Here is an 18,917-nt window from a genome sequence, read left to right as displayed (position 1 = left end):
ATTAAATGATGGATAGCAACTGACATAGGGTCGAGATACAAATTCAGCCTCTCACCCCTCTTCTCTTTTCTCAGTTCTATTTGGAGGTTAGTATTTTTTTCTAATTACAAAAATCCACTTATCTATATTCACACAGGATTATCCTGGCGAAGAGCTCCTGCTAGTCTTTGACAGAGAATTAAAATATGGACAAATCTTTTATCTTATTGCAACTGAAGAAGCAAAGGAAAACATTTTAAATGTAAGAGATTGTTCAGTTATTTGGTATGTGCATGATAGAGGGTCAAAATAGTATTCTGAAGAGAGAGTAACATAATTGTGTGACAATGTAGTCTTTACCTCTATTTTTTTTAATCAATACATTAAATATTAAAACCCTTACTATTTTCACCTCCATAGCCACCAGAGCCTGAGGAAGAGGAAGACGTTAAGGAAGGAGTGCCTGAAGAAGTTTATAAACCTCCTGTGCCCAAACCTTGGGTTTCGCTTGGAAGTGAAAAGGAAATTGAAGAAGAATCAGTCAGGGAATCAACAAGGAGGGTAAGGAGATTTAATTTTATTAAGCAAAATCTAAGGGAGTAATCTCCTCCTGGAGGATCGCACAGGCGCTGTATACATTCTGCACATGCCTGGAAGTGCAGAACTCGTCAAAACCGGGTAAGAAACGCGGGCGGGCGGGTGGATCCTTCGGCGTTCCTGGAAGTTACTTACTTCCGGGTTCGCCGACCAACCGGTTCGCGGGGACCGCCGCGAACCGCCTGAAACCCACCCTGACCTTTACATATTCCATTCTCCTTCCTTCCTTCATCCTTCCTTCCTATAATCTCTCTGTCTGTCTGTCTCTGTTTCTTTCCTTCTTTCCTGCTCTTTTCTCTTCTCTCTTTCTCTCTCTCTCTCTGACTCTTTTTCTTTTTTGATAATTTTGTACTGTATTTACCTAGGCAAATATGGATTACTGTGCATGCCATTTTTGGAATAGTTGTTTAATAATCAAAATCACAAAATTCATTTGTGTTTCTTTTAAACTAACTTAGGAATATGGTCAATTAACTTCTGAATATCTATGCATAAACTTGCTGTTAATTGTATACTGCCTAACACAGGAAACCATGTGAAATATATTATTGTAGTTAGATTTTACTTCACAGAAAAATTATAAATATCTTTATGTACATTTATTATTAAAAAAAGTTTTAAAATACAAATAGCAAATATTTCTTCTGGTATAAGGATTATGTTGTCCTATATGATCTGAAAGTTCAGTTGTTCTGCCCATGGGAGATAGGAAAAAAAAGTCATTGCGATTCTTTTTAAAATTCCCATCAAATAACGCTACCTTCCTGATCATATGGACTATTATAAAGATAACCTCTCATGTCATATGAGCTGTCCTATCAATGCAGCATTTTAAATATAATATCAGATCAAAAGGAATAACAAAAAAGCCAAGCCATATAATGTAACCATCTGATCCTGACACCTAGGACTGACACTGCTCCAAAGAAATCCTTGCATTAAGAAATATTTTTATTGGACTTTCAGATTAAATATTTGATTTCTCGACCACACAAAGAATTTGGGATTCGGGTTAAGTTCCAAAACAGAAATGCGACACTTGATAAACATGCCTACGTGGAGTGTATGCCTTATCAAGACAAGTACTTCACCATTCGGCAGCTAGAGAAAGATATTGGCGTTCAAGTAGTTCCAGAAGAAGAAAGTACTGGAACTCAGACAAAATGGTATAAAACTCATAATTTAATTTTTGTTTTAAAAAGGGAAGAAAAATTGTGCCCTTCTTTTGGGAGGGAGGGGATTTTTTTTAGAGGGAAGAGAATAACAACTTTTACTTTCTTGCACTTAGAAAGCATGTGTGTGAGAGATTTCAGATATACTAATTTCATCTGTATTCTGCGTTTTGTCTATGATAGAATTCAGAACAATGTAATGGAGTTCTTAGTGTGACTACCCATTCAGTGGTTACTGATCACAGTCAGATTTACTTACATTAAATAAGGTTGCTGTATCTTGTGAGTTCAGGGTCTGGCTCATGCCCAAGGAAATAGAAATGAGTCTTCAGCTGGAGATTCTGGAAATTGAAATCTAACCCATCAGGGGAGCATCAGACTAATAGATTTTTTTTGGATAAGCCATATGCTTCCCATAGTGATTTAGCACTAAAATGAAAACCATGCTTTATAAATCACATATCATCTTAAACAAAAAGTAAACAAATGAACCAGTGGTGGGTTTCAAAAATTGTTCGAACCTACTCTGTGGGTGTGGCCTCCTTTGTGGGAGTGGCTTGCCACCCATGTGACCGGTGGGAGTGGCTTGCCACCCATGTGACCGGATATGAAGATGCCGACGACACTTGTCAAAACCACCTTAAATTATCTCACACACAGCACTGGCATGCATAAGAATATGATGTAAACTTGTTTTTTAAAAGGCAACTTTGGTTTGCATTAAAACAACTTCAACACACGCAATGTTCTGATTGCACCACAAACGCAGTAGTCATCCTTACCTTTCACAGAGGCACTGAGTTTTATAAATATGAGCATGATAGTGTAGAATAATCATATCCAAGGACCAGTGGTGGGTTTCAAAAAATTTTGGAACCTCTTCTGTAGGTGTGGCCTGCTTTCCGGGTCTTCTAACTGGTTCGGTAGATTTGACGAACCGGTTCTACCGAATAGGTACGAACTGGTAGGAACCCACCTCTGAAATGAACCCACAACTGATTGTGCTAAAAAAAAAAGGTGGCACCCATATTTCTCTCTCTTTTTCAATTAGATTTGCCTATGTTTCCTCAACCCTACAGCATCAACCAATACTGTGGAGTGGTTGTCAAAAATCTGCAAAATTAGTAGATGCTATAGGACATGGGTGTCAAACCCGCGGCGTCATGTTGCCGTCACGTGACGTATCATGACGTTTTTCTGCTTCGCGGAGCTGGGGTGGGTGTGAACTGCGCATGATGCATCTGGCCCGCAAACCACCAGTTTGACACCTCAGCTATAGGACAAAAACATTATTTAAATTATGATATCTAGCCTTCAGTGTTGGGAAGTTCTTTTTCTCCCTCTCTTCATTTTTTAAACAATGGAATTCATGTGCTTTAGGACTTATCCCAAAAATGCAACGACACAATATTACCCGAGAGAATTTTCAGAAAATGAAAAGGAGGTGTACTTGTCATCAGAAGAATTGAAAAACTTTATCGTGTCTGTGGCTTTACGGTTAGTATTGTGCTCCACTAATGTAATGTGCTGAGATGCAGGCGATAATATGCAAATAAACAACCCCTCAATACTCCCCCCCCAAAAAAAACCCCACCAACATTCTATACCATCGTTTCTCAACCTTGTCAACTTGAAGATGTCTGGACTTCAACTCCCAGAATTCCCCAGCCAGCATTCGCTGGCTGGGGAATTCTGGGAGTTGAAGTCCAGACATCTTCAAGCTGACAAGGTTGCGAAACACTGTTCTACACTGCTTTAGTGACAGATGCAACTTTTCAGTATTCATTCCTTGTATTTGAGCAGTTCCAGTTCAGTGTGAGTTGCCAGTGCCAGTTCAGTGTGAGTTATTAAACTGATGAGACATCCCCCTTTAGAAAAGGATCTCTACATAGCTTTGCCAAGAAGCTTGCTGGGGTGAGCCCTACTTCTGGTTTCCGGTTTATAGTAAGCATTGATAGATTCAGGTCCATTACTAATGAACATTTGCTACTAGAAGAGTGTTCGGAGACTACAGTTGGTCCAGAATGCAGCCGCGCGAGCAATATCAGGTGTACCTCGGTACACCCATGTTACACCTATCCTCCGCGAGCTGCACTGGCTCCCTATTGGTCTCCGGACGTGCTACAAAGTGCTGGTGATTACCTTTAAAGCCCTACATGTCATTGGACCTGGATATCTGAGAGATCGTCTCCTGCTACACACCTCCCAACGTCCGATAAGAACCCACAGGCTAGGCCTCTTCCGGGTGCCGTCGACTGGACAATGCCGGCTGGCGAACACTCGGGGGAGAGCCTTTTCTGTAGCTGCTCCAGCTCTGTGGGACGAGCTACCAGCAGAGATCCGGACCCTTCCCACTCTCGTGGCCTTCCAAAAAGCCACCAAAACCTGGCTGTTGCGACAGGCCTGGGGTTGCTGATTTTTAAATCAGGTCCAACCCCCAGCTAAGCCACATGTATGTTGTGTTTTTTAAATTGTTTTTGTTCTTTCCCCTATGTGTTATTTTATTTTAATTGAAAGAGAAACGCCAGGTTGTCTGCTCAGATGGGGACACACCTTGACCAACTGCAGGCAATAACACCAGCAGTCCAAAATAGTGAGGGCTTTTGCAGGTACTCACATGCTTGGTAGGATAGCCCTACCATGCAAATTTTCCTCAGAACCCATTGGTGCCTAATGTAGATAATCTCTCAAGTATTTTAATCCCCCCCCTCTCTTCCTCTCCCTCCCTCTACCTCTCCCTCCCTCTCTCTCTTTCCCCCTGGCACAGAGTTGAGATTGCACTGCAACAAAATGAAATCATGAATGTTTTTTTCGATGACTGGAAAGCTCTTGCGGAAGAGGAAAGTGGTTTTGCAGGTAAATCTGATGTTACCATGAAGGAATATCAGTCCTTTACAGATCTGCATTATCTCAAGGACAGAACTGTTAGCTGCATCTCCTGGCACCCAACCATTTATGGTAAGGTTTACAAAAAAATGCTTCATATTTACAACAATTGTGATGGGTATCTGGAAATTTTCAAAAGGTAGTGAGTGGCTGTTGTATTTTATCGATTCTGTTCTCTGAAAAAGAAATTAGGAAGTGCACTGAGAAAAACATTTGAAATATTTACCAGATAATTTATAATACTGTGGAATTGGAACCACCGTCCTAACTAGGCAGGAGTGTTGGCTGATTGTGAATACCTCTTCTAAAACATTTGATAAATACTGAGAGCAGTTGTCGTGTAAAATCTGGAGATAGCCTTTTCTAAAAGAGTGGAAAACTTTAAATTTTGGTGATAAGCAAAAGTAACACTAATTTTGTTGTTCTAAAAAAAAATCAGAAAAAGAGAGGAAAAAGGTGGATACAATAAGCTTCCCAAAAGTTAGTGCCTATGACTGAAAATATAAAACCGTATAAGATTGAGATAGTCTTGGCAACGTTTCAGTGAGGTCTCACCCACCATCCTCAGGCGGGTGTTTTGGGCTTAAAGTGTGGTCGGAGCTGCCGTCTTTATATAAATCTTGATGGGGGCTGGCTTTGTTTCAATAAGTGGATTGATTGGATGTGTGATTGGTAGATTGGTGCTGATTGGTGCTGGCTGTGTGTCCGTTGTTGTTTTGTGGTGTAACAGCCTGGGTAGTGGGTGGGGCTCATTTGTTGACTAAGACTGGTTTCCAGATGTCTGGTAGGCAGGAGGTATTGTCACATTTATTCATGTTGGGGGGGTGTGTCTCTATTTCGATAACTTCCATAATTATTCTCTTGTTGAAGTGTTCAGTTTTGGAGATTAACCTGGTTCCTTCAAAATTAATTTCTTGACTGTGTGCCTATTGTTCTTTTGTGTTGTAACACAAAAAAACACACAGCCTGTACCTCAGCCACACAGGATGTTACAAAACAGCCGACTAATCTGCAAACATCAACTCCATCAACCAATCAAGAGGTTACAACACAGCCAACGAATCCGCCTACAGCAACAAAGCCAGCACTCCACACACACACACCAATATTTATAGAAAGCAGCTCCGGTCAGGCTTTGCTCGCACAAGCACGAAGTCAAAGGGACCAGCCTGAAGATGGCAAGTGGGATCACGTCGAAACGTCGCCAAGATACTCTCAATCTTACACGGGAAAAGACCTGAATACTTACACTGGAAAAGACCCGAATATGCCAAGATATATATGTATTGTGTCACAACCCCTGGTATGCCCAAATATGGGAGGAAGCATACTGCTTCCTTTCTCTATCTTTCGGCTCATCACAAGAGACCATCCAGACAGAAAGCCATTATTTTTACTGTTGCCTTTGTTACATTTGTGTTGCATTTGTGCTGATAAATAAATATTTATTTATCAGCACAAATGCAACACACACACACACACACACACACACATATATATATACACATACATACATATACACACACAGTACACACAGACACAGTATACACACACACACATATCACACACACACATATACATACACACACACATACATACACACACATACAGCACAGAAGGCAGCCCTCCCTTCCTCAGTCACTTCAGGGCTGCTCAGGCGCTGAGGATAAAAGGTGACCGCACTCACCACCTTCTGCACCTCAAAAAAATTAACAGCCCCCCCCCCCCCCCTGAAAAGAAACCCTAGCCATTTTTTCGGAGGGTTAAAAGAAAATAAGTCTGGGTCTTAGTTTCTGGGTAACATGGTATATTGTCTTCATTCAGGAATAATTGTTGTAGCAGTGACGGAACGGCTCTCTTTTGAGGAACGAGTAGCCCAATCTGGGAAATTGCTCTTATGGAAAGCCCCAATTCTCTTCTGGAGTTTTGCTGACCCAATTCATCCTCAGGTATTCTCTGTTTTTGATGACATTATTTCTGAACATTGTTTAACCAACAAAGACACAAAATGACTTTACTTTGTGAAAATGGTGTTCAAAATTGATGGAGCTCTCCCTCTCCCCCCAATGTTATTTCTAGTTGATGCTGGAGTGCCCTGAAGATGTTTATTGCTTTGAGTTTTCTCCAAATGATCCGAACATCATTGTTGGAGGCTGTCTGAATGGACAGGTTAGCAATTGGAATTGTACACTTCTCTCTCTCTCTCTCTCTCTCTCTCTCTCTCTCTCTCTCTCTCTCTCTCTCTCTCTCTCTCTCTCTCTCTCTCTCTCTCTCTCTCTCTCTCTCTCTCTCCCTCCCTCCCTCCCTCCCTCCCTCCCTCCCTCCCTCCCTCTCTCTCTCTCTCTCCTTTAAAGTGAGCATTGGGCTATATGTTTATATACATTGTGTATCTTTTCTGCATTGTGTCATAAGTTACGCTCTCTCCCCCAGTTTTTCCTAAGAATGTTTAATGGCATTTTATAAAAATTGAGAGAATGTGGGCTGCAGATGACCAAACATGCTCTCAAATTTCCAAAACACACGGTCCACATAATAGAACTGTGATGATAAGAGAACTGTGAATGTCACTACTATATTTCCACATCTGGAGTTAAGTCTGCTACTTTCAACTTTTATAACTCCTACCTTTCTGATATTGAAACAAAAAAAGGCCTTCCTTTCTTGCCTACGCATATAATCCTAGCATTGTAATTTCTTACAGTCAAGAAAAGCTCTTTCTTAATCTCACTAGAATTTGGGAAATGTAATAGTCTCAGCACAATTGGAGGGGGATATTCATCATGGGGGGGGGGAATATTATGTAGAAGAGATGTGTTTCGAACACCTCTCCTGCACTTGATTTGTCAAATCTGTTGTTCTACTCCAATGCCAGATTGTGTTGTGGGACATTTCAGAATATGAAGAAAGGTTAAAAAGTGCCAAGTCAGGCACCGCTACTGGCACAACAGTTAACGTGGTGAGTATTCCATACTTATTCTTCTTCCCTGCTGTCAATTACTCCTTACTTACTCCTAGATAAATAATACCTGTATTGTATGGCAGTGATTGTATGGCAGTGATGGCAAACCTTTTTTGGCTGCCACGCCAAAAGCAGGGGGAGCACAGGGGGGTTGTGCACCAGCGTGCGACACCCATAATGCTATGCATGTGTGCCCACCCTAGCGCACGTGCATGCGCACAATCAGCGACACACATACACCGCTTGTCCCACTTTTTTTCGCCTTCCCCAGGTTTCAGAAGCTTTCTAGGAGCCTGGGGAGGAGGAAAACAGCCTCCCCCCCGGACGCCCTCTGGAGGCCTCAGGAGCTTCCTTGAAGCCTGCGGAGGGCAAAAAATGGACCTGCGGGTAACCCAGAAGTTCGGGAATGGTGACTTCCGGTTTGTCCATAGGGCTGATTTTCAACCTCCGGAGCCTTCAGGAGGCTTCCCTAAAGACTCCAGAGGGCGAAAAACAGACCTACAGCCAAATTGGAAGTCACTTCTGGTTTGCTCGTAAGGCCAGTTTTTGCCCTTTGGAGCCTTTAGGGAAGCCTCCGGAGGGTGAAAAATGGCCTCAGAAGAAGGCCAAAGTCAGCTGGCCACCATGCGCTCTGGCCAGCTTACAGGGCAACTCCTCGCGTGCCCTGACAAATGGCTCTGTGTGCCACCTGTGGCACGGGTGCCATAGGTTCACCATCAGGGGTCTAAGGTTTGTGTGTCTCCTACACCTCCTCCAAGAGGGCTAAATAGAGATTAGGAGTTTTCCTTTGGACTTTCAAACAAACATAAGTTTCACGTTCAGCCTAAAATCGACTCAAAGCTTTGCTTCAACCGTGGTTTCAGAATAAGGCAGAAAATCAAGGGTTGGGTCTATGGTACTATTATTTATTTGTTTGTTTGTTTGTTTGTTTGTTTATTTATTTATTTGGCTTATATACCGCTTCATAGAGCTTTCAGCCCTCTCTAAGCGGTTTACAGATTTTTAGCAAATTGAGTCAGCAAATTGCCCCCACAGTCTGGGTCCTCATTTCACCTACCTCGGAAGGATGGAAGGCTGAGTCAACCTTGAGCTGGTGAGATTTGAACCGCTGAACTGCAGATAGCAGTCAGCTGAAGTGGCCTGCAGTACTGTACCCTAACCACTGCGCCACCTCGGCTATTTAAACGAATCTCAGTTTGACACGACAGAAAAACATGGTTTATTTAAAACTGAATGTTTTAAACCTTATGGCTCTTGGACAGGAGAGGAAAATCTGAAACTTGAATATCTGTGCCTGTGTTACAAGAAATAATGACTTTATTATTATTATAATTATCAAATAATGACAATAATGTTTGAGTGGCTCAGCCATCCCCTGCCCCAGCCAATATATTTTCCTTATTTCCTCCCACTGACAATGGCAGATGCATCATCAATTTTTGTGAATATTAGAAAATCCTTATACTTTCAAGAAGCATTTATTTATTTGTTCATTAAACTTCTATGCCATCCATCTTGCCTATAAGCTTTGTTTTGGTTTTTAAAAGAGTGATAGCTGGTTTCTTCCTAAGTGTTAACAGGTCATGTTCAATTTTTAGCCCAGTTTCATGCTGGAACAACAAATGGGAAAGGAGCCACACTTGGTGAGGTACTGTGCAGTCTCATCTATAGAATACGGCCATAAATCTATAATAACGGATATACACTGGCTGCCAGATTTTTTTGAGGTAAGATTCAAATATTATGCTTTCCTCTTGAGCCACTAAGGGGAAAGAAAGCCAGAAACCACCAGACTTGTTCAGTCTTCTTATTTCAAGAGGTGGCTATTGTGAAAGCAAAATGAGAGAAGATCCAGCTATGTGCTGTTTTGAGGAAGTATTGGATATAAATGTAGTCTATATGCCTATATTTCATAGAATATTTAATGGGGCTTGCAAATCATAGGTTATGACCCCCTCTGGGGTATCATAAGCAACTTGGAGGGGTATCATGTAAAAAAAGAGCAAACCCTATTGGACTTGTGAAGGAAATGGGCCATCAAACCTGGTCTTGATTTGTTTGGACAAGGCTAAGCTAGTTTTGAGAAAAGCTTAAAGGAATGGTACATCCATAGATCGTGGCGGTGTTTGCTTATTTTTCTTTAGTTTTATGGGGTGAGATTTTCACAAATTTACTGATCACTATGGGAGTCCCAGAAAATTCCTAGATTGCGGTACTAGAAGAGGTCAAAAGAACCTTACATCAGATCCACACGCCATGATGGAAGCTCCCTTTGTATCTTCAAAGTCATCACTAGCTCACCCCCTCCTCCAAACAACTTCCATACGTTTTGAGATCAACCAGATGACATAGTGTTCTCTCTGCTTCTTCAGATTCTTGAAACAAAAGTTGGGTTATAAACCTAACAAATAAATACTTAAAATACAGACCCTGTGTCTCAATTTGCAATAAATAACAACCCCAGCATTATTTATTCCTGTGGAATCGAAGGGCTGATTCACAAGAACATTTCTTTCACATGGTGTGGAATAAATGTTGTAGAAGAAAAATTACATGTGTATAATTTCAGAAAATATTGTAAAGCAGTCAGATGATTTTCATTTGGGTCCAACTACAGTGGTCACTAAGTAATGTGCAGTATGTTCACTTTTTATTTTCTCACCTGGGAATTGATGTTACTATTATTGTACTTTCTACTAAAGTAAGGCGATCAGACAACCAAGAACAATTGGCTGTTTAACAAATTAGCAAGCCTGTTACAAAACTGGTGTTTTTAAATATGGTCAATGAACATGAATGTTTGGACAAGGATTTCTGCTTTCTTTTAATTGGAGATATTGTGCAACCTTTAATAAACCTGGGATAATGCAATACCTGGCCAAAAAACCAAAAAAAACCACAATCTCTACATTTGGCCACTGCCTCCTCCAACTTCTGAGTTTGCCCATCCTGGAACATCTATCTCTTTGTGGTGGGTTTTTTAAAATTATTGTTATTTTCCTGTTTCTGATATGAAATGGTATTTTGCTTAATCTTTCTTAGGTCAACAGGATGGGTACTGTTTTTGAAAACAGAGCTGGAATTTCTGTGCAGCTGATGACCTGTTCACCAGACTGGTAATATTTTATTCAAAAAAATATATATTATATGAAGATACAGTTATACAATATGTCTACATGTTCCCTCCTCCTATTAGATCTTATGTGTCCAAATTAGCAAAAATATTCTATATTCTTATGTCACTGTTTCCAGTGATTTGGTCAGAGGGGTATGATTTAAATATATCTTCAAACCTGGATTGCAATGATGTCAAAATTGAGAGGCAGGATATAAATAAGCCATTGTTTCTTTGATTTCACAACTTTTTCTTGTTCTTTTCATATTTTCCCCAGTCCATTACCATTTTTTTTTGTTAAGCAGATACCAATTCCAATTCAAATACAAATAGAACCAGTGACCATCTTAATGTTCTGAATTGCCATTTGAACAGTTCAAAGAAATGTCACTTGCAAAGTTCAATTGTACTAGAAAAAAAGATCAGTCAGTGTAGGGTGATGCAAAAAACCACCCCAGATACTGACTGAGCAAATGTGATTAAAGTCCTATTCCCTTTTTACATGACTCATATAAAAAGGAGGCAGAGGTTCTACCATCTGGTCATGGTGACCATGACTTTTTTGATCCTTCCTTGCAGACATTCTAGTTATGGAACATTGTTTCTTCTTTTAGAGAACAATTGGGGTTTTGGGGGGCAGAAACATTTGCACCCTTGCAGCTGAGTTTAGAGTCTTTCGTAACTTTTAGTCTTATAGAGCCAATGTTCAAAAAAGTTGTTTAAACCATTGAGTCCAATCTCTATTCTGGGTAACTGAAGCGCCCATGACAGATGGTTGTTCAAGCTCTACTGAAACTTAGTAGTAGCATCGGGATCTGGTTTTCAACTTCTATTACTGCCTGGAAGTGTTTTGTTTTCTAAACATTTGAGCAGAGTACTTATTTAAAAAATCCTAAAAAGAGAGATCTAATGATTGGGTAATGTTTCACCCTTCCATTGGTACCAAAATAGCTGCCTAAGTGAAGAAACTTTCAAAGCTGGCTTACACTCACTTTGTTCCACTTTCCAGTTAAACTTATGTCTGCTCCAAATTGACGGCAGTTTACATGTCATAGAGGGCAAATCACCAGGGGACCTGGTAGCCTTTGGGGTTCTAGGTCCTGCTTAGAACCACAGAAACAGCAGCCCCAGTGTCAGTAGTCAGCATGATCATTAGCTGCTGAAGGCCAAGACCTCAGAAGGACCCATTCCTAGTTCTGATGCACTGCTGCCATTGAGGCTGTCATAGGCACTATCTATGGTTGTTGCTTGTTCCTGACATCTCCTGCCTTCACTTACCCATTCTGACAAATGTTCAAAGTACTGCTGAAAGCACCCAAAACAATGCTCGGTCTGGACATCCTATTCACGTACTGGTCATCTGATGTCATCTTAAGCATTAAACATTGAAGGAACTACCTAGATCAGTGTTCTCCAACCTTGGCAACTTTAAGACTTATGGACTTCAACTTCCAGAGTTCCTCAGCCAGCAAAGCTGGCTGAGGAACTCTGGGACTTGAAGTCCACAAGTCTTAAAGTTGCCAAGGTTGGAGACCACTGACCTAGATGACTACATGAAGCATGAAGCATCTGAGGATGAGCAAAGGTCCTTTCAAAAACACCACTACTATGCCGTCCTCTTAAATAGTGCTACTAGACATGACCTGTAAAAGTCTCGATGACCGTACATGGAAGAAAGAGAGATTAAAATAGATCCCCTCTTATCTGCTGCCATCTTATATTCATCTGACATTTTGCAATTCAGATTTGTTAGCCCTGCTCTCATAATGTGAGACTGATTGAGGAGGAAAGGAATTATTGGGGGTTCCCTGGTCTTGAGACAATAGCAGTGATGGCTTTTTCTTATGGTTTGCCAAAATTGCACGTGCATGCATTATCGCACACATGCACGTGCCCAATCTCACTACCAGCCTGCGCATGTGCACGAGACCCTCCCCATGCATGCACATGCATCCCCTTCCCAAGCTCCGGGGGCTTCCCTGAAGCCTGGGGAGGGCGAAAAATCAGCTGACTGGCCTGCGCATGTGCGTTGGAACTGATGGCTGGCATGCCACCAAATATGGCATGTATGTCATAGGTTCGCTATCACGGGTTTAGAGTGCATTAAAGACTGGTTGGCAGGCCATAATAAAGACTATTGATATCCTTTCTGACTGTCAAACATCATAGCATAATTCTTTTTCTTGTATCTTCTTAGTTTGGATACTGATTAGATATAGTAGAAATTGCTCAAATACTCAGGCTTAGTTTACATACAAAATAAACCTTGCACTCTTCCAGTTTTATTGTTATTCCGATCTATCTAGCACAATATACATTTGGGATCTCCGAGCTTACAGGCCTACCTTACAATCTTCAGCTGAGAAGAAAAAGGAAGAGGGCATTATTAATGTTCCACCAGATGTGCCTACCACCTTCAAACACCTAGACCTCGCCTGGAAACCTATCATAAAGGTACAGCAGAGACGTGCAGAGAACTTTAAAGAATGATGAAGCTGTAGGGGAGATGCATCATCTCAACCTAATGTTTAGTCTTTTCATCTTCTCCCCTAAAAGATGAAATTTGATATTCATATAGGAATATCTTGAAACATTGCTACAATGGAAGATCGTGTGATCTCCATATGCCAGAAATCAGGAAGCTGAATCTTACTTTCCCAAAGGCATCGAGAAAGTGAAAGCAATGCAAGAAATTGCCAGATGGTGTGGATAATTTTTTATAAAACAATTAAAGATCGTTTTGTATAATTGTTTTATAGAACCCAGGGATAATAGGTCATCCAGTTAATTGGTTTTTTGTCCGTTTAAATCTAGAAACAAATTGGAAAAAACTCAATGGAAAAAATTCAACCTCCCCCCAAATTGAAATGTTCTCCATGCATATCACCAGAAATCTAACTTAGTGGACATATGGAGACAATTTAATTTAATTGTCACTTTAAAATATGCAAAAGGATACATTTTCTATCAATTCCACACGGTACTAGATTATTCTTCAATATCTCAGTTGATGGGTATTTTGTTTGAAAAATGCAGCATTTTTTTCCATTTTAAATTTTGATTATCCAATAGGAAAAAGGGAGGGGAAATTCCTATTATTGGAAGTGGTGTTTTAGCCTTCCATTTTTGAAAAATATCTAGGTAATTCCACATTGCAGCTTTAAGCTACTTCTGTCCCATTTTTTTAATGCCAGCTGGAGTCTAAGCCTATTTAAGAAATTCGGTCCTGCTTGGAGCACTGTGGTGGTGCTATTCTCACAAAGGATCAAGACCACAGAATAAGTATTAGTTAAACTGATTTATGCCTATGCACAAGAATCTACTCAACAAATGATCAGCACTAAATTAATGCTAGATAAGAATTAACAGAATTCAAGAGGGGTTGAACTTAGACTATTTATAAGAACATAATGACTCCAGGCTGATTCTTCTTTTGACACCTGACGTCGCCCTTAGGCTCAGCCTGTCCTATTACAGATATACAAGCATTCAGTCTGGACTACCAATTCCTGTAGTCCTCATTGGACAGTTTCTCTGATGCTGTTTCTCCCATCTTCCATGGCAGGAAAGCAACTAGAAAACTAAATGTTGTTTATAAAATTAAAGTATTAACATGCCAATACACCCAGGAATCAGCTTTAGAATAAACGTTTTTTCTTGTATTTTCCCTAATCTCTACTACAGCTAGAATGAAATTCATTCTAGTATATCACTTATAACATTTACCTAATATAAAGGGAGCTATGAATTTTTAAAAATACATTTTGGGTTGGGCTTCTTTCATTCCTATTATTCTTTCTCTGGGGTATCCTGTCCACTTCTTTTTAAAGCAGTTAGTTTAACGATGATGAAGTTAAAACCAGTCCACCAGGATAAAGTTAATCATTAAAAAATCTTGTACCATGTTTAATGAGCTCCTTAAATAATGTTTTAAGAAGATTAGATAACAAGTTTTGTGTGTTGTTATTGCAAGAGAGTTCTCTAACTCATATGGCTTGGTCATGCCCATTCATGACATTTTTGGTTTCAAGTTATTACTTATGTTAAAACTTTATTTGTTTTATTGAATGTTTTCTTTCAAAGCCAACAATATTTTTATATGAGTTATATAACACACATATATTTGTGACCTTTAATTGATGTGAAAAATCTTTTTTTTAAAAAAAAATAACAGTGCTATAATATCTTTAAATGAAATGCACCAAAAATAGCTTTATCTTAACAGGAAATAGCCAACCTTTATTACAAGAAAAAATAATTAAATGGTTACTAATCTTAGAAGATTTAATAGCATTAAATTCTTCAGAGTTTGTCCTTTCATATTGTTTTAAAATATATTGTTAAAAATGGAAACAAATCAAGGAGTCAGATGCTAATTATACCATCAAGTAATAGTATCTATGATTATTATGAATTAGGAATCATAAATTATCTTAGAATAATATTGTTTGGTTTGTATTCTATATTTGTAACCCAAACACTATATTTTTAAAATAACTGTGTTAGCATAAATAGGTTTGTGGTATTGTTTTTCAATGAGCATATCTGTTTTTTTCCATTATGCATCTTGTTAAACAACTTTTCTAAAATCCTAAACCAGATCAGTCTGCCCAAGGCAGATACAAGTGCTGAATATAGTCCAATAAGATTTAGCATCAGAGAAGAGCACTATCACACCAAAATTCAAGGTAAACAATTTTTATGTTTTGGGGAAATATATCAACAATTAGCATAATTTGTAACAGTGTAGCAGAGTGAATAGCGAAAGAGAAAAATCTTACCCAAATGATTAATATGGCTTCCTAATAGAGACATTTACTGCAACATGACAGAGGTACAAAAGACACAAAGGTTGTGTTTGCATCGGTGCAATTCCACACTCATCATTTGACCCCTTGAGTCCCTCTGTGGATGCTTCCATTTCCTAATAAATAACAATAATTATAAGGTGTGATGAAAAGTGTACCTGTAAAGGAGTTGGGGAGAGTTTCGGCATCACAGAGCTTTCCCAGATAGAGGACCAATCGACACACTATATGTAGTTGAAGAGGCTTTTATGTTATATGTGTTGTGTGTTTGTGTTTGTCTGATAATAAAAATTTTATTTAAAAAACCCTCTAGGAATATAAATTGTACTTAATATTATCTACTAGATACAAGCTCAATAAAACCAAAGTTCATAATCAAGATCCAATCAAGTTCAATCCTTTATTTGCTTAGAGCTAGTGGACAGAATCTTGCCAAACTCAAGCTATAAACATTTAATTTACTAAATATACCATGAAAGATGCTATAGTATGGCAACTCTGAACCAATTCCCTACTTCCCCATCCAACTCAGGACTGTGCAGTCTCTTAATCTGGTCCTCTATCTCGGAAAGCTCTGTGAATGACTTAGACTAGGAGGAAGCATCATAACAGCCGAGTTTGGGAGTTTGGAACCAGAGAAGATGTTATGTTTGGAGTGCAGCAGCAGTGACTGCTGCAGGGAGAACTGGACCATGTTGAGGCTAGGAGGCATGCCTGCTGTGGGCGGAACAGGCGCTCGCACAACCCCCTTCTCCAGCCAGGCAGAGCTCCATGCACTGACCTAGGGGGGTATCCCTAATATGCCAAGCCGCAGGAGCTAGGGAGCAGGCAGAGCGCCACATGGCTTGGTGCCTTAGGGATACCCCCTAGGTCAGTGAATGGCGCTCTGCCCAGCTGGAGAGGGGGTTTGCTGAGCGGTTGCTCGTGAGCTTGGTCACCTCATGGCTGCTTCGCTCCTGAGGCTGTGCCCAACTCCTCGGGAGCCAGTTCACAAGGGAGCAGCCACCCGGCAACTCCCCCCCTCTGGCCAGGCAGAACGCCAGTCCCCAATCTAGCGGTATCCCGAAGGTGGCAAGCAATGTGAGTGCCTTCCCCCCCCCCCTGGCTCCTGCGGATTGGTGCCTTCAGGATACCGCTATGTCGATGAACAGTACTCTGCCTGGCCAGAGAGGAGGGTTGTCCAGGGGGTTTATTTTCAGGGGTGGGCTTATATTTTTGCCCACACGAAAAATGTGGCAAGGCTTTAGTTTCAGGACAGGTTGTATTTTCAGGGAAACACAGTATAATTTCAAGTCTCTTTTCAATTCTCTCTGTACTTATTAAAACTTTTTGAATTTCTAAGAAAATTCTTTGCAAAGTTAGTGCCTTTTCTTCTTCACATTGTGCCATTTTCCAGGTTATAAACACTGCCAAAACATCCAAGACTTTTTAGGTTTCAATCAAATTCAGTGGAGTTTTTCAAATCAAAGCTTTCTCTTTCCTTCAAAGGAACACCTGTATAAACAAAACGTTTTCCACTGACTCTTTCAGTAAGCAAAGCTTATAGCTTTAAATATTGCTAAACCTCTAGCCACTAGATGGCAGTGTTACCTCTTTTCCATCTGTTTTTGCCTGTCTCTGTAAAACCAAGTTCTGAGAGAGGTAAAAAAAATGTTTTAAAATTACACTCTGTCCAAGCCTTACGAGAGAAGAAGCTTTTAATCCACGAATACAAAAAAATGGAAAAAGTATAGTGGAAGAATGAAAAAAAGAGTCCAGTCCAGTTTAAAAGTAAGAGGCATTTGTAAAAAGTCCATCCATAAAAAACAAACAAAGTTAAGGTAGAAAAGATAACACAATAGTCTTAAACCAGGGTTAATTCGCTGCTTATTTTCTTCCGTCTTCAATTTTATTTTAAATTCCAAGACTTTTGGGTATTCCCTTCTCTAATAAAAATTTTTCTCACCATTTCGACATACTCCTGTACTGCTTCTGTTTCAGAAGCTTGTCCCAACCTTCTGCAGCCATTTTGGCTGCTTCTCTTGTAGCTGGCAAAAAGAGTTTTCTCCTGGATCAATCAGGGGCTTTGCAATGCCCCTGAGATCAGCAGGACATGCTCTTCTCTATCACTGTTCCTTCAGAACAGTTTAGGTCCAAAAGGACCGTCCAGGAACAGAGATATCGACAGCAATCCTGGAGCCCCAAGATTCCATGTCGTGTCGTTGCAACATCAAGCCCTGCCTTCCATATTCCTAGAGTTTTGTACCTAATGGTTAATTATTGTGCCACACTCAGAATCGTCCCGAGTCCAGAGTCACACACTTCAGAGATAGGTAGCTCTCTAAATTTGATAAACAAATACATAATGCAAAAATATTTTATGTCTTCTAAACTGAAGATTGTGAAGTTTCTTCATTTTTGTTCTCTGCCAGGCCAGGAACCCATGAGCTTCCCGGAAACATTCTGCTAGTAAGCCCTCAGTTTATGCAGAGCTATTTATGTAGTTGAATAAGAAAGTTAATCAGTTTCCCATTCACCTATGCTATTTTAAAAACACCTCTCTTTCCCCCAGTCCTCTAACTTGCTTTGATGAATGAGAAAAATAATTCATTATGTAAGTTTTACTCACAGTCATCTTATTCCAAATTTTTGGTAGACAAAACATCTCTCCCAAACAAGCAAAGCAAAGAGGCACCCATAGAAAAAATTCCATATGCGGAGATTCAGAGCTCAATGATGAAACCTCTTAAGCTGCTGGAAAATATAAATACCAGCTTTTTTGTTGGAACTGAAGTAAGTTTTTCTTTGGGATGAAAATTGATTGCTTATCTTCAGGAGGATTGGAGAATGCTGGACCGAATAGTTGTGAGCCGATCAATGAATTCCTATTACAAAGCAGCATCATTAGAAAAATGAGTTATTGTGAATCTTTTTATACAGGTCCATAGATGGGTTTGATTACCATTGCTAGAATTCAGCACGGGGTTAGATTCTATTTGGCTGGGTTTTTCTATAAATAGAGGAGTTGTGTTCAATAACATTGCTCAAAACAGTCACCCTGGATAAAAGTAATTGCTGCCATTATAATGCTATTGGAAAATCTAAGGCAAGTGACGTTATTATTGAGCTTATAAAACAACTCCCATTTAGAATATGCATTTTATTGATGCATCAACAAATACACAAATTAGCAAAGAAAGCAAGAAGACAAAATGATGGTACATTTGGATTTTTCTGGTTAGGATTGTACAATTGGAAATTTGTGGAAATGGTTTTTATAAGTGGTCACTAAAGATCAGCTTCTGGTCACACTGGATCTCATATTTCACATGAAAAACACTGGGGCAATATTGTTTTAGATCAGTGGCAACTACGCGGAGGAGAGCCTTTTCAGTAGTAGCTCCGACCCTTTGGAACGATCT

General features: G+C 39.9%; 1 protein-coding gene across 2 annotated transcripts in view; it reads left to right on the top strand.

Moving 5' to 3' along the window:
- Positions 1-18,917, top strand: part of DNAI3 (dynein axonemal intermediate chain 3) — a 49,368-nt gene that overhangs the window by 18,898 nt on the left and 11,553 nt on the right. For both annotated transcript variants that reach the window (XM_087719362.1, XM_087719363.1), the window contains exons 5-17: positions 137-241; positions 400-540; positions 1,543-1,742; positions 3,129-3,245; positions 4,516-4,706; positions 6,459-6,583; positions 6,714-6,803; positions 7,507-7,590; positions 9,192-9,320; positions 10,636-10,709; positions 13,015-13,162; positions 15,309-15,396; positions 18,152-18,288. In XM_087719362.1, the coding sequence (XP_087575488.1) occupies positions 137-241; positions 400-540; positions 1,543-1,742; positions 3,129-3,245; positions 4,516-4,706; positions 6,459-6,583; positions 6,714-6,803; positions 7,507-7,590; positions 9,192-9,320; positions 10,636-10,709; positions 13,015-13,162; positions 15,309-15,396; positions 18,152-18,288 (1,629 nt within the window). The remainder of the gene's footprint in view (positions 1-136; positions 242-399; positions 541-1,542; positions 1,743-3,128; positions 3,246-4,515; positions 4,707-6,458; positions 6,584-6,713; positions 6,804-7,506; positions 7,591-9,191; positions 9,321-10,635; positions 10,710-13,014; positions 13,163-15,308; positions 15,397-18,151; positions 18,289-18,917) is intronic.

This window comes from Thamnophis sirtalis, unplaced genomic scaffold (assembly GCF_051295495.1).
Source record: "Thamnophis sirtalis isolate CommonGarterSnake01/CBP01778 unplaced genomic scaffold, rThaSir2_p1.2 scaffold_7, whole genome shotgun sequence".
NCBI classification, from domain to species: domain Eukaryota; kingdom Metazoa; phylum Chordata; class Lepidosauria; order Squamata; family Natricidae; genus Thamnophis; species Thamnophis sirtalis.
This window is presented reverse-complemented; position numbering and strand designations above follow the sequence as displayed.